This window comes from Stenella coeruleoalba, assembly GCF_951394435.1.
Source record: "Stenella coeruleoalba genome assembly, chromosome: 2".
Classification (NCBI taxonomy): domain Eukaryota; kingdom Metazoa; phylum Chordata; class Mammalia; order Artiodactyla; family Delphinidae; genus Stenella; species Stenella coeruleoalba.
In genome coordinates this window covers 49,637,857-49,660,525 of record NC_137147.1, presented here as the reverse complement: position 1 = coordinate 49,660,525, position 22,669 = coordinate 49,637,857, and the positions used below count along the sequence as shown (strand labels likewise).

The following is a 22,669-nucleotide window of genomic DNA, read 5'->3' as shown; positions in this document are numbered from 1 at the left end:
TAGATCAAAGAAGGCCAAACTGCATAGGACCTTACGGGTCCTTTTGAAGGAGCTTTGGCTGTTACTCTAAGATGGAAAGCCACTGGCTTTAAGTACAGGTGAGAAGAGTCTAACCTACATGCTAAAAGGACCTAGTTGCTGTATTGAAAACAGACTAAAGTGTGGAAGGTGGGAAGTTAGGATGCTACTATAATAAACCAGGTAAGTGATGGTGGTCGCTTGGACCAAGGTGGCAGCAGTAAAGAAATGGTTAGATCCTGGATATATTTTGAAAGTAAATAAGACCTGTTGACGGATCACATTTGGGGTATGAGAAAAAGAAAGAAGTAATGATAACTAATATTTTCAGCCTCAGCAATTAGACAAATGTGGTTATAACTGAGAAGAGGCGGCAATGGGAAGAACAACTTTAGAGGAGATGATATCCAAATAGAGATGTCGAACAGGTCACTGAATACATAAGCCTAAAGGTCAAGAGACAGGTTCTGGGCAGAGAAAAAAAATTGGGGAATTATCATCATATAGATGATGTAACAGTGAACGAGACACCAAGTGAGTGAGAAGAAAAGAGATTCAGAGACTTAGGGCCTTCCAATGTTAATAGGTTGGGAAAATGAAGAGAAACCAGCAAGAGAGACTAAGGAGCTAAAAGTAAAGTAGAAAAACCACAGAAGCAGGATGAACAATGTGATCTTCATGTACGTGATTTCTTCACAAAAATTTTTTGGTATTCAGTATTAATGAAGGCAGAGACTTTGTCTTTCTAGTTTGCTGTTGAATCCTTAGTACTTGGCAGAGTAGCTGGTACCAAGTACTCAATTCTCTACTGAATGAATAACCAAAGGGTGTGAACATTTTTTTGGTTTGATACGTTGTTTTCAGATTTCTTTCCAAAAGGATCATACTAATATATCAATTTACAAGGGATAAGTAATATATGAGTATCTTTTAACATAGGCTTGCTCATATTTTGATGTAAACTGTCTATTCATGCCCATTGTTAATGCAGTCTTGCTGTTTTTCCCATTTTATGTGAGCACTTTTCATACTTTTCTTTCAGGATTTTAAGATGTTCAGAATTTTATGCAGTTATTCTCAATATTTTCTATTAAAATTCAAAACATGATTTTCTTTATCATATGGAAAATGTATTTTACTACCACCCAGAATAATGTCTAGAATTCCTGGTTCTCAAATGGCATACTGTTATGGGTTGAACTGTGTCCCCCCCACAGAAGTTATGTTGAAGCCCTAACCCCAGCACCTATGAATGTGACCGTATTTGTAAATATAGTCTTTACAGATATGTAATCAAGTTAGGATGAAAGTGAGCCTGAATTGTGTATGACTGGTGTCTTTATAAAAACAGGAGATGAGGGCTTCCCTGGTGGCGCAGTGGCTGGGAGTCCGCCTGCCGATGCAGGGGACGCGGGTTCGTGCCCCAGTCCGGGAGGGTCCCGTGTGCCGTGGAGCGGCTGGGCCCGTGGGCCGTGACCGCTGGCCTGCGTGTCCGGAGCCTGTGCTCCGCAGCGGGAGAGGCCGCGGCGGTGAGAGGCGCACGTACCGCAAAAAAAAAAAAACCAGGAGATGAGAAAATGAGATACAAGGAGAAGATGGCCATGTGACAACAGAGGCAGAGATTAAAGTGATGTATCTACCAACCAAAGGATGCCAAGGATTGCCAGCAAATGCCAGAAGAGGTAAGGAAAGATTCTCCTGTACAGGTTTCAGAGGGAGCACAGCCCTGCCACCTTGATTTTCAGACTTCTAGCCTCCAGAACTGGACCTTAAGCCACTCAGTTTGTGGCACTTTGTTACAGAAGCACTAGAAACTAATATATGTAGTAAATACATTTCCACTGCTGAACAACCAGGAAAATAAGAAACATGCACAAACTCCAATGAAGCCAGGAAACATCTGGATCCTGAAGCTTCAATGCATCAAGGTGGACTACAATGTACATGAAGGAGACAAATGGAGGAAGATGAAACCCAAATGTCTATAGTGAGTGGGACTGACAAACAGCAGCAAATTTGCCCCCAGAGAACCAAAGGAGGGATCAGGAATTAAAGGCACTTGGTATAATGGAAGGCATGGACGTCAAAATAGAAGATATGATTACGTCTATACAAGGGCCAGTGAGAACCCCCAAATCCTATTCTCCACTTAGTGAGGCCAGGCAATTACCACATTCCCACCACTGCAGGAGACTGAGGGTTTTTATTCTCTGGAGAATCTAAACTTCAGATTTGCGAACACTAGTCTGTGCTGAAAACACAGATTTTCATACTAAATGCAGAGATCTCCCAGGCAGAAGATTCAAAGATCTTTCTTTGGAGAAACTAAACACTCTTAGAGAAAATGCCTCATAGATTCTGAAATTTGGGGACTTCCTAAGCAAAAAAAAATTCTCATCACTCTATCAGTCTAACAGTGAAACCTACAAGGCAACAAGCTTTGCCCACAGATATCGCACTTCCTATCAGTTTATATTGCCTCACTCTAAAATATGAACAGAAAGCTAAGGATCCCAGACAAGAAAGAAAAACCTCCAATATGAAAGACCACAACTAATAGAAGAAACTCAGAAAAGAAACCATACCAGAAACAAAATTAATTTTTTTCAAAAATTGAATAGTGAAACCAGACTAGGATGATATAAAAATGTCATGATCAGAGGGAATTTAGAATGAATTCTTAGAAATTCAAAATCATGATAGATGAAAAAAAAATAGAAAAGCTGGGCAATAAAGTAAGGAAATCTCCCAGAAAACAGAACACATAAAGAGATGGACAAGAGGAGATAAAAGAAAATCAGAGGATGAATCTAGGATGTACAATATGGAAAAGAAGCTCCAAAAAGGGACTCAGAGAACATGGCAGGGAAGAAATTATTAAAAAAATGATACAAGGAACACTTTCTAGAAATCAAATACATGAATCTCTAAATTTAAAGGGCTCATTACAGACAGCAAAATGAAAGAAGAAAAAAAGACCCACATCAAAGCAGATCATTGTGAATGTATAGATCATTAGGAATAAACAGAAGATCCTAAAAGTTTCTTGAATTTAATGTGGCAGAGACTGCTAATTGTCCCCCAGTGCACCTGTCCCTTTCTTCCTTTTAGTAATTCCATGAATTTTAGCAAGACAAAAGGCTGTTTAGTTACAGACAACATTTCTTAGCCTCCCTTGCATCTGTGTCCATGTGACTAAGTTACGGCCAATGGGATGAGAGCAGGAGTGATACCTGCAACTCCCAGATCACTTTTTGTAACAAAGCTCCTTGCCCTCCATGTTCCTGCTGGCAGAAAAATGGTAACAACTCAAATCAGTTGCTCAAGACTCAAGAGATGGAAGCCAAATTTTGAGAATCCTGAATTGCCCTGCTAGCCTGAAAACCTTATAGAGAGGAGTTGTTTACTTGCTCTGGCTATTTTGAGAAGTAAACTTCTATTTCATGTAGGACACTGTATTTTTGGGTCTCTTTGCTACAGCAAGTAAACTCCAGTTTTCAAAAAAATAATTAAGAATGTAGCATCACTGGGCTTCCCTCATGGCACAGTGGTTGGGAGTCCGCCTGCCGATGCAGGGGACACGGGTTTGTGCCCCGGCCCGGGAGGATCCCACGTGCTGCAGAGTGGCTGGGCCCGTGAGCCATGGCCACTGGGCCTGCGTGTCCGGGGCCTGTGCTCCACAACGGGGGAGGCCACGGCGGTGAGAGGCCCATGTACCGCAAAAAAAAAAAAGAGAATGTAGCATCACTGTCAGAAGGATTTTTGTCTATTTTGTTCAGTGCCACTTTCTCACACCTACAACAGTACCTGCATATAACAGGCATTTAAAAATTATGCGTGAATGATATTAGACTTCTAAACAGCAAGTATGAAAGCTAGAAGACAGTGGGAAACTGTCTTCAAGATTCTGACTGAAAATGATTTAAAATTCCATACCCAACCAAACTTTTTTTTGGCTGCACCATGAAGCTTGTGGGATCTTAGTTCCCCGACCAGGAATTGAACCCGGGGCCTTGGCAGTGAAAGCGTGGAGTGGACTGCTGGGGAATTCCCCCAGCCAAACTATTAACAACTAAATGTATAAATACATTTTCAGAAATGCAAGAACTTAAAAATTTATATCCTATGTATCCTTTCTCAGGTAGCTACTAAAGATGTACCCCTACCAAAATAAGGAACCATATCAAGAAAGAAGACAAGGAATCCAAAAAACAAGAATCCAACACAAGAGAGATGAAGGGAATTTCTAGTATGACAACAAAAGAAAGTTCTAGGATTTCAGCTGGGTCAGAGGCCAAGACAGCAACCAGTCCCAACTGGAGCAGGACAAAAGAGCATCAGGAAGGAAGTTTCCAAGTTAAAAAGCACACACACAAAAAACCCCCAAAACAAAAAATCCTAGATAACTTCCCTAACTGGTCTGACTTTAAGGAAAACTGTGCTGTAAAAGGGTGTGGGAAGATGTAGCAATAGATGTTTAAAAACTAACAAACAAAAAAAAAATCCTAAACATTAATGAAGCTATTATTAACTTCAGGAAACAGAGCTGTACAAGAAAGGAAGCATGATCAGAGTATACACTCCTTGACTTGGCAGTGAATAATATTTTCCCCAAATGCGCTAAGTATATTAGGTAAAGGGTGAAATCTTCATCTACCATAATAGGAAATCAGTAAACACTGTCTAAAATGAATGATTCAAGAGAGAGAAAAATATAAAAACATCATTTAAAAATGTGGAAGAATCACTGGAAAACAAGGGGTGGGGAGCCATCGGGTAGAACTGTTGTTAATTTCATCTTGTGTTTTTAAGCACTATTTACCTTTTAAAACTCTATGCATATATCACCTTGATAAAAATTTAAAAATTAAAATAAAGTACAGAATTGAACATTTAAAAGAAAAACTTTACTTTTCTCACAAGACAGAAACTCTCTTGCTACTATCTAAATGATTCACATTTTACTATGATAGAAGCAGAAGTCCTCTAGATTATCTTGGGAGAATTATTCCTGAAGCTGCTGTGTCCCTTTGGGTTATTTTGTTTTAAACAAATGACCATAGAAAGAAAGGTGACAGTATTTTACTTAAAATGCTGCTTTAACTAAAAAAAGCTCATGAGAAGAAATAAGTGATCAAGGTTGGCCTGGGAACCTGATAAACATTTAGTATTATTCCTATAGGAAATGAATTGGAAGGAGTGGGGAAGAGGAGAGGCAACTGATATGAAATCACTGCTCATCCTGTGCCAAGTAATGTGCTAGCTGCTTCTAAATAGTTATCTCATCTGACCCTTAACAAACTGGATATGCTAAGTAATTTGTTCAATGTCATACAGCCCCTAGAACACAGATAGGTTGTAAAATGATGAAAATAAACTGTAGTAAAGTATAAATAGTACCCAGTTGAAAGAAAATAATTTGATTTATTTATAAGAATTTCATTCATTTCTTAAAATTTTGAAATGTTGCTAAAACCCAAACTATTCATATACAAATTTTATCAATTCAATTATTATCTTTATAGTCATTTCATTAGAATCGACTCAAATTCTTACTTACTTGAATGAGGCAAGAGGACTGGAGCAAAGATGCTATTGCTTCCTATCGGAATGAGAAAAATCAATTTGAAAAGGAAGGTAATATGTACGGTTATATTTTTAAAATATGTTTGCATAAAGTAACATACGTAATAACACACACAGAGTTCAGAATTTTATCATCCTCTTTGGCCATGTTAGTTTTTAAAGAATGAACCTGGTATTCTTTGTACCTGGAATGTTTTTCCTTTCTTAGCATAAGTAGTTCCCTCTCAGTCTCTTTTCAAATTTCCTTCACAAAACTTATCTGCTTTGTTTTCTTTTTCATTGTCTACTGCTCCCCTTTAGAGTAGCATTGGGGGTCAAAAGGTTCTAAATAAATCTTTGTTGAATGAATAAATTAGAAAATAATATGCATAAACAATGCACAAATAATGCTTTACTCCCATGTTAGTCACTATTTTCACATATAGATGTCACTTTTCACACTAATATAGTTTGCAAAGGATTCTACAGTTTCCTAATTAAAATGATGAAAAGAATTAACTGAAACACAAGATTCCTTTTTTTGCCAAATAGTTTACATCAAATACATACCACAGGAACTGTTGAGATCCACATCTAAAAACACACTAAGGTCTGAAGAAGCAGACACTGGTGGAGTAGATGGTGTATTTGGAGAGGTTGGTGCTGACACTGTTGATTCAAGCTCTGTTTCAGCAATCCGACTAAAGCTTATTTTACATGGTTCTCTTTCTAATGGTGTTGGATGACCTCGTAAAGTACCTGAGGTAGAGCCATGTCGGCCTGTATTAGGCCTTATTCCAGGAGATTTTAAAGAGAAAGTTGATTTCCTAGGCTAGGAAAAGCAAATATAATTACGATTACAAACTCGCATGTACTTTATTATGACTTAGGATTACCTTATTAATTCTTAGCATACAGTTAAGAGAGTACAATAAATACCAGTCTGCAAGGACAGTCTGTAACATTCCAGTGGAACGCTTTGGGATTTGACTGGCTTAATTTTAACACTGACTCGAATACTGTATAAGTAAACCTCTTTTCATACTACAGAAATAAAATACTGCGAAATCTGTGTGAAAACAACTGTTTGCTCCCCAAACACTTGAGCCTAAACTTCTTCAAATTACTGATATCAATTTCACAAATATTCACCGTAGACATAATATATGCAACATATTATGCTAGGTGCTTTAGGAAAAAAAGACCGTTTTTTCCCCCCTCCCTAATAATAAATGACCAACCTCCACAATGATACTTTTCAGTCTTTGGAAAAAATTGCTATCATTATCTCCCACCTTCAACCTCTACTCCCTTTTAAAACCTCTCCCAGTGGTAACCTAATGAAAAAACATGAACTCAGATTCAGGTAACTTGAGTTAAAACCTCAAGTGTGCCCATATCTAGCTATGTAAGCCTTGAAAAAGTTATTTAACTCCTTTGAGCCTCAGTTTTCATGTCTGTAAAATGAGAGTAAGATCAATATCATACAATTGTTGTGGAGATGAGGTAACATGAAACTACCTGGCTCGAAGTTGGTGTATCACAAATGTTTTTACTTCCTTCCACACCTTGCTTCACTTTCAGCTACTTAGAATTGGTCTTCTACTACTTCTGTTGTCACTGCGAACCCCAGGAATAAAAGGAACTACTGTATAGCAGCAAATTTTAGCGAGAGAGGTGGGTTCCAGTGGTAACTACGGACAATGGTGCTCTTATGGCAGGAGCGAGGGTCACGTCAGAAGAACTGATATCTCTCCTTACTCCTTCCCAGGTCTTTTCATTTCCTGTTCCACTAGCTACCTGCCATTTAGGTTCTCACTTTCTCACAGCTTTTCCCCTTATACTAAGAAGGATCAAAAATGGACAGATAAACAAGTGGTACTAAGATAAAGGATGAACCAGATTTTATCAAAATGCTAACTTTTCCCCCACAGTATATATAATTTTAGAAATAGTATAAACACTGCAAAACAAAACACTTAAAAACAGCTATTCAAGCAAAGTACAATTTTAATGGAAATAGTCTGTTGAACAACTAAAGACAGCATTGTTTTAAAAAACAAATTTTTCCAAAACTGTAATGGACTTACAAATCGAGGTGGCTGTTTGCAGTTCCGGGGTTCAATTTCTAGTGACTTGTTGAACAGATAATCTGTAAACTCTTTTTCAGAAGCATTTCCCATGGGGTTAAGGTTTTCAAAGAACCTCTGGAATTAAACAAATATCCACGAGTACATATTTTAGATTTTATTAAAACGTTTACTTCATCAGTTTAATACAAAAATATCATCAACAAATTAACAGATCCTAATGTCTGAAAAGTCCTCAAGAATTGCTGATTCCAATCTCTCTATTTTCGGATAAAAGTATAAAGTTTTTATGTAAGTTGTATATTCCAGTCTTAAAGTTCTTCTAAGAAGATGAACAGATTTTTCACTTATTACTATCTTAATGGCTCAGTATCCCTCAGTTAACATTCCTACTCATTATAACAACAAAATGATCATCAGTAATAAGCTGTCAAAAGTGATTAAAACAGAATTATAGTTATAATCCATGATGAAACTTTGATGATCAGAAAAAAAATAGAGATAAATTGGATTAAAGTCTATTCAAAAGTAATTTCAAGAACAATTATATAAACATATCTATGTTAGCCTCTAGCAAAGTAACTTTTTTGTCTTTACTAAAAAAATATTTTCCAAGCTTACATGTTGTTTTATAAATTAGTTTATTTATAAATATTTATTTATATACTAGTTTATAAAACAGACATATATTAAAATTTTGTTTTTCATCTTTATTGGAGTAATAGCTTTACAGTGTTGTGTTAGTTTCTGCTATACAACAAAGTGAATCAGCTATATGTATACATATATCCCCATATCCCCTCCCTCTTGAGCCTCCCTCCCACCCTCCCTATCCCACTCCTCTAGGTGGTCACAAAGCACTGTTCCCACTAACAGTGCAGGAGGGTTCCCTTTTCTCCACACCCTCTCCCGCATTTATTGCTTGTAGATTTTTTGGTGATGGCCATTATGACGGGTGTGAAGTGATACCTCATTGTGGTTTTGATTTGCGTTTTTCTAATCATTAGTGATGTTGAGCATCTTTTCATGTGTTTGTTGGCAATCTGTATGTCTTCTGTGGAGAAATATCTATTTAGGTCTTCTGCCCATTTTTGGATTGGGTTGTTTGTTTTTTTGATATTGAGCTGCATGAGCTGCTTATAAAATACAAGTTTTTAAGTAAAAAATTTAGATGATTTAACAAGGTACAAAAAGAAAAATAAACAGTAATCTCATCAACCAGAGATCTCACTGTTAACATTTTACTATTGGAATATCCTTCCAATGTTTTAACTCTGTGTGTGAATATATGTACATATACATATATTGTAATTTTTTTCCTGCAAAATTGGGATCACCACATAGCTATTTTTAGCCTTTTGAAAGTATTCAATTAAATTTTTCCTGTATGGTTTATTTACTTTAAATTATACAAACTTTAACTATATAATACTTCATCAGATGGATGTTCCAGAATTTATTTCACCAATTTCCATATAGGTAGTAACCCACATAGATGTTTTCTAATTCTTTGCTATTATAGTAATAATTATTGTTATTATCAACTCCTTGTGCATAAATTTTTCTGTGCATTTCTGATGACTTCCTTAGAAAAATTTCTTAGAAGCAAATTACTGGATTTAGCTTTATTTAATTTTGAAGTAGCTTAGAAGCATATATACAAATAAGTTCTGGGTTCTAGCTTTAGCAGTAGGCAAAATGAGCTTTAGAATTTCTAGTATAAAATTCTTCCATTTTTCAGGCGTTCTGCCAATTTCAAGAAAATGATATTACTCTTTTAACAATATTGAAACAATTTATTCTTATATTCAGGTTAGCTAAATTAAATCAAATGGACCAACAGTAATTTAAAGACTTTTATAAAGTTATAATTGTGATTTTCTCATCCTTTGCTCTATTTTTTTAAATACTATTTCGTTTGGTTAACTATGCTTTGAAAGTGATTAGCTACTTTATCTACTTTTTAAACTTACTTTGAGTCAATCTATAAAGAAAGCATTCTCTGCCCCTAATCCCCAAAAGAATGCTTTAAACAACAGTAGGATGTCTAGATCGTATCACAGAAACCTATTAGGAATTACTGAGATATGAATGCTAAAATTACTATTTTAATTATACCCAGCTACAATGTAACATTATTTCTGGGAGGAAATACAGTGTGAACTCTAATCTGGGCTTCAAGAACATTTCTTTTTTTTTTGGCTGCCCCACGCAGCTTGTGGGATCTTAGTTCCCCAACCCGGGATTGAACGCAGGCCCTCATCTGTGAGAACACAGAGTCTTAACCACTGGATCACCAGGGAATTTCCTCAAGAACATTTCTTTAGCCCTATGAAGCACCACATCACAGAGGGTTGGCTAAATAGTGAGAGAAGGGGATGAAATAGGTGACAATTTTCTTTAGAGCAAGTATCTGTCTATATTTTCATAATGGTGCATACTTCAGGTCATTTTTTCTTAGGACTTTAGGGTTCTTTGTTTTGAACTGGGAACAAAGAATAGTTACCATCTTACAATTTAGGAGAATGGGAATGATAGTGACCATATTCACTCAACATGCCCAGCCTGCAGACTACATCTGAAAGTGTAGCACAATTTTTAATGTGAAAGGTGAATTTATTCTGATAGTTATCATATGTTCTGAATTTCAAATAAGTATAATACAATAAAACTCACTATAAACATAATACCATAATTTACTCTAATTTAGAAGATATTTCACATCTTATAGTACCACAGAATCAGTATTATGAACTATTGCTCAAAACAGAATACCAAGTGAGAAAATGTTTTAAAAAAATCATTTTTTACTATGCATATATACACACCACTCTCCCAACCCCTTCCCCTATTTAAATGCAATGTTCTTATAAAGGGATTAATTACCTAATGTTACATTGGCACATATAAAATATCTAAAATGTCTATCAATCAATGATAGTACTGGTAGTGGATTTTCTTTTTACTGTGTGGATATCAGAAAGTTTCTTTCATTCCACTTTGTCATTCATTTTTTGAAAGCGCTACTTAAACCAGCTGCACAAAGAAACAACAATGTCAAGACAAAGTGCCTAATAATATTAATAACTGCAGACTGTTAGTGCAGAATATCTACTATTCACCACTCCTATCTATTGATAAATTAACCCATATTATTTTCATAGCAAAATAAAGATCATAATGTATGGTTATGCCATATCTTAGAGAGGGCAGAGGATTTAACGTGTCCTCTTTTTAAAGAAAAGCAAAGAAAATATTTACCCTCATTTCTGGTTCTATCCGTAAACAGTAAGGTTGATTCTGATATTGCTGAATTTCTCCAGTAATTTCAGCTACTTTCCTCCTCTTACTGAAATTGATTAAATCTTTCCCTTTCTTTTTTAAAAAATCATTATTCCCTTCTTCAGTCTTCAGAATATTTGTTAAATATATTCCTAGTAAAAAAAAAGTGTTTGAAGAAAAGTTTTAAAATTGGTCACTTAACCATTTGGGAAAACAATTGATCTAGTAAAGTCAAAAGACATCCTATAATACAGCAGTTCTAACTACTAAAATCTCTGATATATTTAATAATCAATCTTACATTAAGAATTTTTTTACATGGATGGAAACAATTTAAAATTGAAAGAAAACTAGGGTTTATAAAGAGCTTAATTTGCCATTTCTTAGTCTAATAGCCTAAAATAAAAGGGAGGATTCATTCACAAAGTCTAAATTGTAAGTGTTAAATCTATTCTAGCCATTTTAATATTTCTTATAAATCTTTAATGCCAATGATCTTAAATGATCAATATATTAATTACTGATCAATATATTAATTTTAAGCCAATTCTGGTTAATAAGACTACAAATTTATAAATTAATTCTGCCCTCCCAAAGCCTGTAAATTAGATAGAAAAGAATTATTCTTCAGTTTTGGACAGGAAGAAAATCTTCAGTTCCTCTTTCATGCATAATTACTGATTCATTTAAATCAGTGGTTGTCAGCTGGGGGCAATTTTGTCCCCCAGAGGATAGATATCTGGGAATGCCTGGAGACATTTTTGGTGCATGCTATGGTTTGAATGTTTGAATGTTCAACATTCATACATTGAAATCCTAATGCCCAGTGTGATAGAATGAGGAGGTTAGGCCTTTGAGAGGTGCCCTCATGAATGAGACTACTGGTCTTAGAGATCCCACAGAGCTCCTTACAACTCTACAAGGTAATTACTAGAATCTTCACTTTATAGATAGAGTTTACATACAGAGTTTAGGTTTTATTTATCAATATAGAAAGCTAATAAAAGCAAATATGCTCAGATATAAAATCAGGACAATCTGCTTCTAGAGGCTAGTCTCTTTTCACTATATAACAAACTCTCCCTCAAAATATAAATCCATTTTTAGTAACTTACCAAAAAAAGGCACACAAGGTGGATTGATTGACTTAAGTTTCAATAGATATTTTTTAAAATGATCTTGACTTAATTCCACAGCTTCATCCAAAATTTTCCTTTTTCTTTCCTGCAATGCCTTTAAAATATATAAACTGAGCATAATTTGCTTTTTTACAATTCAATCATATTTTATAGATGCAGAGCTTTCAATTTTAAAATTTTGCAAATATTTGAAAAACAATTTTTAAAATTAAGAGATGAGTACTATTTTTATCTGCACTTGCTGGAAATGATTTCTTATCTATAAATATAAAACTTTAAAACTTATTTTTTTCTAATATAAATTAGAGGATTAAACAATAAAAAAATCTTCCACAGGATATTATTAGTTATAATCCTGATTAGCCAGAGTTTCAAATTATAGCTGTTGGAGAAAAATATAATCCCATGGCATTCAAATACTTTTCCACTGAAAGATCTTTTGGGGCTAAGGGTAATAAGGTTTTGGTAAAGAGGAGAAGGCTGTGGGAGGGAGACAAGAACTGAACAAAAATGTAGTAAACCAAGTAAGCAGTCATTTATTTTATATTTCATTATTACATTTTTTAATTAAAAATGAATTATTTTATTTTAAACCTGATAGATACACACACACACAAATTGACAGCAAACATTATACTTGATGGAAAACGATTCAACTCATTTCCTTTTTTTTTTTTTTTTAAGATTTTTTTTGATGTGGACCACCTTCAAAGTCTTTACCGAATTTGCTACAACACTGCTTCCGTTCCACGCCCCAGCCCTTTGGCTGTGAGGCATGCGGGACCCCAGCTCCCCAACCAGGGACCACTCACTCACCCCCCGCACACTGGAAGGCGAAGTCCCAACTACTGGACTGCCAGGGAAGTCCCTCAACTCATTTCCTTTAACTTAAGGAAAAAGCAAAGGTGACTGCATTGTAACTTTTATTCAGTACTATACAGAAGTCCTAACTAGAATGGACAAGAAAAATAAATAAAAGACTAGGGATTGAAATGAAAAACTGTCAGTATTCACAGAAGAAATGATTGTCTGTGAAGACATGAAATAAATCTACAAATAGAATGTTAATGAGAGAATGTAGCAATATTGCTGGATATAAAACCAACAGGCAAAAATCAACTGCATTTCTAGATATCATCAACAAAGAAAACAAGATTATTAAAATATTCTAATATAAATCTAACAAAACAGACGTGAGATCTTCATCAATAAAACCACAAACTGTATTAAATAAATAAATAAATGGAGAGATACACCACGTTCATAGTTGGGAAGATTCATTATTGTAAAAATGTCAGTTCTTCATAACTGATTTATAGAACCAGTATAATTCTTACTGGTTCTTGGGGTTCTTTAAACCCCAACCTTTAAAATAATTAAACTTAAAATGATTCTAAAATTTATATAATAGCAAGGGGTCAAGAGTAAGTCACTCTTGGGAATTTCCTGTCAGGCCAGTGGTTACAACTTGGCGCTTTCACTGCCAGGGCCCAGGTTCAATCCCTGGTCAGAGAACTAAAAAAAAAAAAAAAGAGTAAGTCACTCTTGAAAAAGAATGATTGGTGGGGACTTGCCCTACTATACTGTATCAAGAACTAGTATAAAATTACAGTAATTTAAACATGTGGCACTAGCACAGTAATAATCAAATACATCAAAAGAACAGGATAGCGGGACCAAAAACAGGCCCACACATTTATGGATACTCAACTTACGATACAGCTGACACTACAGATCAACGGAGAAAGAATGGACTTTGAATAAATGTGTGAGATCAACTGGCTAGCCAAATGGAAATTAGATTCCATACTCAAAACTCATTTCCAGCTGGATTAAGGACTTAATGAGAAAGATAAAACATTAAGGTAACAGAGGAGGATCTATTATACAAGACACCAAAAAGCACAAATTACAAAGGAAAAAATAAGTAAATGTGACATTAAGAATTTTTGTTCATCAAAAGACATCATAAAAAATGGTGAAAATAGAAGCTTCAATCTGGAAAAAGATATTTACAACACACATAACTGACAAAGGATTAAAATCCAGTATATGAGAGAACTCATACAAATTCATTAGAAAAACTCAACCAAAAAAGTAAAAAAATTTCCACAATACAAAGAGCCAATAAAACATCTTAAAAGAGGTTCAAACTCATTAGAAATTAGGGAATTATAAACCCACACCACAAGACTAGACAAATAAAGAGAACTGACAATATCAAGTGTTAGCGAGAATGTGGAACAACCAGAACTCAAGCTTCTGGTGGGAGTATAAACTGGTACGATTAATACTTGAGAAAACAATTGGGCATTATCTATTTTATCTATTCTATCATCCAATAATTCTACTCCTAGGTATACAACTTAAGAGAAATTTGTGCATGTAAGCACCAGGATAGATGCAGAAAATGTTTATGGCAATATTACTGATAATAGTGCCACACTAGAAACAATCCAAATGACCATCAGCTAACTAACTAACAAATAAATAAATAAATAAGCAAATAAAGAAATAAATTTTGGTAAAGTTATTTCTATAATATGTTACAGCTATAAAAAAAGAATGCACTATAGTTAAAAGAAACAATATGGATGAATTTTAGGAATATAATATGTTGAGTAAAAAAAGTCTTAGAAGAATTATATTCATATATAATTAAGAAACATGCAAAATGAAACAACACTGTTTAGAGATACAAATAGTAAAACTATAGAAAAAAGCAAGAGAATGATAAGCACAAGATTCAGCATAGTAGCTGGCTCTGAAGGGGCAAGGAAGGAGATGGATTGGGAGGGGTTCTTAAACTGGAGGCCAGGTAAACAGGTATTCTTTGTATTTTTATTCTTTATACCATATACCTATTTTTATAAATATTGTTGAATATAAATATTCAACACTTTAAGAAACTAAAGCTTAACGTCTCAAAATGAATACACTCCTTCAGAGTTTTCAAAATGAGAACTGAAATTATTAGTCCATTAGATAGATTATTTGGCAATATTTGACTATTAATATCTTTAATATAAGTAAGTCCATACAAATCAATAACATGCAAACACCCAAACAGAAAAACACACACATGAAATCAGTCTAACCCTCCATTCCCCTCTAATCACAACCCATGGTAAGAACCGATGTGAAAAGAAGAGTATGTATCCTTCCACACTCTTCTCAATGCTTGTGCAGCTCACTTACACGTTTACAGTTTGTTCTGTTTTGTTCCATCAAAATGAAATCATATTAATTTTTCTAAAGATTTTTAAAATGGATTTTCCCCTAAATGTCACAACTATTCTTCCAAGACAATATACGCAGATTCTATTCACTTTTTTTCTGTAGCTAACCAATATTCTACGCCATAGGTATAGGATAACATACTCAATCATTCTCCTACTGATGGACACAGGTTGTTTCTAGTTTTCTGCGACTACAATTACTGCTGCAGAAACTAGATCTTTGTACCTTAACTTTATAGTCCACTGCTTTTATTTCTGGGTCCAAAAGTATTTGTATTTTAACATATACTGCCAGATTACTTTCTAGTAACATTGTAAAAGTTCACATTCCCAAAGGCAAATATATTTGCGTGGCTGAGTCTCTAACTTTTCTATACTTTCTATATCTTCTGAATTTTCAATGATAAACACTAAACATACACAATTTTATAATTTAAAAAAAACTAAGTTCTACAAAGCATTTTCTCCATGTTTTTCTTTGACTATATACTACAGGCGATTAAAGTAATTTGTACATTTATATTTAAAATTCTTTGTCATTTATTTGAAACAATCAATTTACCACTGAAAAAATCCATTTGGAACTTCATTACATTTAGGTAAGCATATTAAACAGTCACAAAATTCATATTCTTTTTTTTTTTTTTTTTTTTTTTTTGCGGTACGCGGGCCTCTCACTGCCGCAGCCTCTCCTGTTGTGGAGCACAGGCTCCGGACATGCGGGCTCAGCGGCCGTGGCTCACGGGCCCAGCCACTCCGCGGCATGTGGGATCTTCCCGGACCGGGGCGTGAACCCGTGTCCCCTGCATCGGCAGGCGGACTCGCAACCGCTGCGCCACCAGGGAAGCCCCAAAATTCATATTCTTTGATGAATTCTAGGCTCACTTATATTGATGTATTTTCTAATATTGTGATATCACTGTGTTTAAGGAGTAAGATGGATTTATAAAGGATTTACTCAAAAAGATCAGTGGTAGAAGGAATCTCTTTCACATTAATTTTATCTCCCCACAAAAGGATAAACTATTTAAGCCTAAAACTTACCTCAAAGGTATGATCTAGTCTATAGACTGATACTGAATTTACTGCACTGACGATCTCTAATACACCATTGAAATTATTCAAATCTTGAAAAACTTGCAGAATTTCTATTATTCTACTTAGTACTGCCACCCGTTCCTCAAAATTTTCTGCTTCCACAATGCACCTAACCAAAAAAAAAAAAAAAAAAGAAAACAGAAAATCATGGCTTAGAAAGCAAGTTCCCTGTTCCACACAGAAAAGAAGAAATATATTTTCAGCCACAATTTTTGCTTATATATGACTTAATATTATAGAAGTATAACATTAAGAAGTAGTAAGACAAAGTAAATAAAAACTTACTTTTCAAACCAGAGAGTGAGATTTGTGGTGTGGCGAATCATTTTTAATAAATTTGGAGAATTTATTTCTTTATCTTCTTTGGTCCATACACTCCCTACAAGTTCAGAAGGTTGAACTTTCCTGTGGAAGCAAAAATCAATGCACTTAACCTACAAAGGATTAGTATCAAAATTATTTAAAGGTCTCCTAAAACTTAATAAGAAAAAGACAAGTCTAAAAGATAAAGGAACAAACATAGAAGCAGGTAATTCACAGAGAAACAGAACTGAATAGCCAACGAACATGAAAAAATACTTTAACTCTTACTCAGGGAAAAGAACATTAAACCACAAGGAAATCCCATTTTATTCCTATCACACTAACAGAAGTGTAATACCAAATGGGTAAAAATGTGGATAAAAAGGGAACTCTCCATTACTGATGTGCAAGTAAAATTTGATACTTTTGTAAAATAATTTGGCAGTATCTCATAATACTGAAAATATACATACTAGATCACCCAGCAATTGTACACCTAGGTATACATTCTAGATACACCAGTTTATAAGAAAACATTTTTAAGAATGTTCAGTCAAGCATTGTTTCCAAGAGTGAAAAATCCCAAACAACCTAAAGGCTCCTCATCAAGAGACTGGATAAACTGTGGAGTATTCATACAATGGAATACAATATAGCAATTAAAATAAGCAAACTAGAGCTATACTCAGCAACAAATGCTAGAATCAATTTAAGTAAAAAACAAGTCACGGAATGATATATCAGTATAAACAACCTTAAAATGTGCAAAATAATGCTACATATTGTTTATGAATGTGTGTATGTGTATAAATTATACAGACATACATAGGAATAGTAAATATCAAATACAAGATAGTGGTTATCCTTTAGAAGAAAGAAGAGAAATGGGATTAGACAGAATTACACAAAGGGTTTCAATTTTATTTGTAATGCTTTTGTTGCTGATGCACCCGCATTGTATTATCTTCTATATTTTTTTAATACCTGAAATACTTAATAAAAAATCAGATGGAAGAGCAGATTAAATCACTGTATACAGTGATTCAGGATTACATAATTTTTAAAAAATTGACCATTGGCATTGCCATCACTGTCCTACAGACTTGGCTATTATAATAATTAAAAAGTTCAGTAGATTTGAGTGTAAATGGGTACTCTGAACAGTCTTGGAAGTAAGTTTTCTTAAGTGGTTCTATTATTTCACCAGAAATTAGTTTACAAAGAGTGTCAGTATTTTACATATGGTACCCTTCTTCCATAATACACATATCACTTAACAAAGGTATTTCTATGTTCTGAAAGTAGGTCCACATAGAGCTAAGTGCTCCCTTATTCCTGATGTCCATTCATGTGACACTATAAGGAAAAACCTGATTCTGTACTATTTGCTTTATCTAAGGAATAAGTCCCTTCATTCCCACCTATCACAAATCCCACAGTAAAGAAGCAACTTAAGTGCCCATCAACAGATGAATGGATAAAGAATTTGTGAGACACACACACACACACACACAAATATTACTCAGCCATAAAAAAGAATGAAATTCTGCCATTTACAACAACATGGATGAACCTAGAGGATATTATGCTAAGTGAAAGAAGTCAGACAAAGAAAGACAAATACTGTATGTTATCACTTATATATGGAATCTAAAAATATAACAAACAAATGAATAGAACAAACAAACAGACTCAGATATAGAGAACAAACTAGTGGTTACCAGTAGGGAGAGAGAAGGGGGAGGGGCAAAATAGGGGGAGGGAATTAAGAGGTAACAAAGTACTATGTATAAAATAAATAAACTACAAAGATATTTAGCACAGGTAATACAGCCAATATTTTATAGTAACTTTAAATAAAATAGCCACAAAAATATTGAATCACTATAGTGTACACCTGAAACTAATATAATATTGTGTATCAACTATACTTCAATTTAAAAAACTGTGTTTTCCTACAAAAAAAATCCTACAATATCAACAAAAACCACCTGAACTCCAAATTACTTAAAATATAACATGACACTCTGAATGAGATGGTAACAAACTCTGATGGGTGTGCTAAATTCTGAACAGCACAGTCAGGGCAAATCAGAAACCCAACTCTAAAGAAGGTGAAGTTTTATATCTGGTGCTTTCCCACATTCTCCATTTACACTAAACTTTATATATTCTTGCTTTTCCCTGTGTAATCCCAGTTTTAAAAAAAACAATGGCTGCTAATCAGGATAACTTCTTAAGGGTGTTTGTATTTTAAAATCGGCTTCTGAATGCAGAAAAGTTTTTGATGGAATGATAGTGGTAGGGGTTTATTTTCTGGATGGGGCTGGCAGGTGGCGACTACCTGTAAGGCCTGTACTCTGCTTTTTTGGTTTTTTTTTTTTTGCAAGGCCTCTACTCTTCACAGGAGCCTGGGTTGTAAATGAAAGAAGAAAGCTTAAATTATGAGGTAGGAGATAGGACAGAAAGAGGCTAATGTACTGGGAAGGACAGTGGTTTTAAAAAAAATGACAGAGGAATAAGTTGATAAAGCAAGTTGAAAAGAGAAAAAACTGTGGTTAGGAAGGTATGAGATGTGTGAGTTAGTAATTCTGGAATAAAATTTGGAGTGATGACAAGATTCAGAATATGACCATAGGAAATGTCTGATTTGGAGTAAAGAATGGCATTGGAAGTGATAAAGCCATGAAGCTAAAAGATTAGGTTGTAAATGAGTGATCTGTGTGGATACAGAGGCAGGAACTGCTTTATATATAAAGACAAATGATGGGATACAGCTAAAAATAGTCAAGCATATTTCTAGTGATCCTTATAAACAAAAGAAAATGGCTCAGAAGTTTTAAGTATGGTTCATCATCACACTACTTCAAAAATATACTTTTCTTTAAAGTGAATATTGACCTCAAATACCTAAAGTATTTGAGACTCCTTAAAAGAAGTGAAGAAATCTTTACTCTTCTAAGAATTTTGTTACTCATTTGCCTTGCAAACCTAACCCAGTCAAGCCCCACATTACAATTTTGATTACATATTGAAAAAAACCTTTTGATTACATATTTGAAAAAAAAAGAAGAAAGCTTATCTCACTCAATATTCTATTTACTTAGCTGCCCAGAGCCTAGCATCCATACTGTCTTAACGGAACCAACTCAAACTAAAGCCATGAGAAAGTATTAGGAATAGGAGCTGGGTGACTGTCTATAAAGTGGTTGCTATTGTACTGCATTAGTCTTCTCTCTGCCACTCCTCTTGTGAAGGATTGCTAGGACCTAATCTAGGCCTGAAGAGCAATAATTTATGACTTTCACCTGCAGAACAGACTATAGTTAAAAACTGTCCTATGCACTTTCTTCCCAGCCCACAAGAATAGATGAAGTATTTTTAAGCACACATGAATAATTTTCAGAATGTTCTGAAAATAGATGGAACTGTTCAAAGTTTTTGAAAACAGAGCAGCGAATTAATGTTAATTGTCTACCTGTAGAGATCAGATTCCAAAAGTGTCAGCTGACGTGCAATTTCTATTGGATGAAGTGTCATGAGATCAAATGTTTCAAACTGTCCTGGTCTGCTGATATGCCATTCAATTGGTGGAGGTGGACTTTCAAAGGTAATATTATGGCTTATTCCATTTGCCTGAGCTTGTTTCTTCCTCTTGATGATCTTAGCAATTGACTCTACCCATTTCTTCATAGCTTTCCCTAGAAAAAGAACACAAACAAAAATGCCCTTTACTTGACAGATATAACTGCAAATCTTCATATAATCTGTAACTTTCATGCACCTTCATGAAACCCCACTCATGTCCGCCCTCTACTCCTTATGTTATTTCAAAGCAAATCTAAGATATCATATAATTTCATTCATATTTAAGTATTATCTAAAAGTTAAAAACTTTAAAATAACCATAATACCATCATCACGTATAAAAATGACAATATCTTCTTAATATCATCAAATATCTAGTTAGTATTCACATTTCCCTGATCATCTCATGTTTTATTACAGTTAGTTTGTATGAAATAGGATCTGAACAAGATCTACATATTGCATTGAGTCAGTATGTGTCAAGTCTCCTTTCATCTACAGGTTCCCCTTTCATCTCTCATTTTTGCTTGCAATTTATTTGTTGAAATTCAATCACTTGTGGAGTTTTCCAAGTCTGAATTTTGCCAATTCCATCTCTGTGGTATCATTTGCCATGTTTCTCTGTCCCTGTATCTTCTGTAAATCAACACATACAGATTTGATCTGGTCCAGGATAAACTTTCGACATGAATACTTGCAAGACTATTTCTGATAAGAGGCATATAATGTCTCTCTTTTTATGTTACTAGGAGTTGAGAAATGGTAATATTCTCATTCTATCATTCCTTCTTCACTTATTAGTTGCAATGCTTCTTTAAAAACTTTCCCTCATCAACTATTTAGTTATCTTGAGGTATAACTTGTATAGGAAAGGCCTTTAAACAAAATCATTTACTTGCTTTCTTCTAATATGTGTGTGTATTTTCGAAGCTTCTTAGATCACATATACTCTAGTGTCTTCATTAAGAACATTAAGTTAAAAATTAACTTAGTACTATAAACAATTTTAAAGCACACATGATAAAAATGTGTTTTAAACATCTCAAAACTGAAACAAAGGAATCACATTCTCTATTTAAAGTAAAATTTGCCTTGAAGAACAAGCAGGAGATGAAAGAAGCTAGACTTAATTATGGTATTCTTAATTAATGCCTTATACTATCAGAGAAAACATGAATTTTCTTGATTCAACAGCATACATTTGATATGTACATTTGTTTAATATTCACCACCTAGAGTTTCATTTCATGGGCTGTGTTCTGAAACTTCAGGTAGGAAACTCCTATCTTTCAGGTGTCAAAAATACACCAAAAACTTTTCCAGGGGAAGTAAATATTATTTAAGAATCTGTTAACCATTCAAAACTGAAGAATAAGATTAAGGAGGAGAAGAAAACAAATTAAATTACACAAACATTTAATTATTTAAAGGAATGGCAACCATGAAATGAGATAACATTAAAGGGCTTAAATTTACTAAAGAGGACTTCTGACTTCTTAAAAAAAAAAAGATTCTCCTAGGGCTTCCCTGGTGGCGCAGTGGTTGAGAGTCCGCCTGCCGATGCAGGGGGCGTGGGTTCGTGCCCCGGTCTGGGAAGATCCCACGTACCGCGGAGCGGCTGGGCCCGTGAGCCACGGCCGCTGGGCCTGCGCGTCCGGAACCTGTGCTCCGCAATGGGAGAGGCCGCAGAAGTGAGAGGCCCGCGTACCGCAAAAAAAAAAAAAAAAGATTCTCCTCAAAAACTTCAAAAGGCAAGATTTTAACACTTCAGGTGGTTCTAAACACATGTGAGCTCCTTAGAATCTATAAAAATTATTCCAAATGTTATTTCTGCCTTTTAAAAATGAAAAATAGTTTAGCTTCTTAAATTGAAAGTCATAAATTAAAAAAAAAACTCATATGAGACAGAAGATCCAATCAAATCTTCAAATAATATACCTCTTACACTTGAAATGAAGGATTCTAGTCTTTCAAGCAACTCCAAGTCTCTTTCAAAGTCATAAAAATGGTGTTCAACCCAGTGCCGAAACACATTTAAGATCCTGACAAAATGAAAAGAAACACATTTTAGTGAAACCCAAGCATTCAATTATACTTCTTTCACTTCTCTAATGCCATGGTGATACTTCTATATACTAGGGCCAGTATAACACTCAAAAGAGTCTCTAATTTCTATTTAACTAATACCTTAAGTGCTTCAGTAATATGAACTGTTTATTATTCAAAAATTATACTTTAAAAAATTTATAAGCATAAAAATCGTGGCTTCTATACTTATCCATTTATGTTCTGGAAAAGTACTTTTTCTTTATTTATATGTAGAAAATTCATACTCTGTCCAATACAA

General features: G+C 34.5%; 1 protein-coding gene across 2 annotated transcripts in view; it reads right to left on the bottom strand.

Annotated features, from left to right (window-relative positions):
* The window catches only part of SOS2 (SOS Ras/Rho guanine nucleotide exchange factor 2), a 100,856-nt gene that overhangs the window by 5,642 nt on the left and 72,545 nt on the right, over positions 1 to 22,669 (bottom strand). For both annotated transcript variants that reach the window (XM_079912198.1, XM_079912199.1), the window contains exons 13-21: positions 22,261 to 22,364; positions 20,213 to 20,435; positions 16,717 to 16,836; positions 16,378 to 16,540; positions 12,071 to 12,188; positions 10,935 to 11,107; positions 7,674 to 7,790; positions 6,154 to 6,415; positions 5,579 to 5,620 (exon numbers count right to left, since the gene is read on the bottom strand). In XM_079912198.1, coding sequence (XP_079768324.1) covers positions 5,579 to 5,620; positions 6,154 to 6,415; positions 7,674 to 7,790; positions 10,935 to 11,107; positions 12,071 to 12,188; positions 16,378 to 16,540; positions 16,717 to 16,836; positions 20,213 to 20,435; positions 22,261 to 22,364 — 1,322 coding nt within the window. The remainder of the gene's footprint in view (positions 1 to 5,578; positions 5,621 to 6,153; positions 6,416 to 7,673; positions 7,791 to 10,934; positions 11,108 to 12,070; positions 12,189 to 16,377; positions 16,541 to 16,716; positions 16,837 to 20,212; positions 20,436 to 22,260; positions 22,365 to 22,669) is intronic.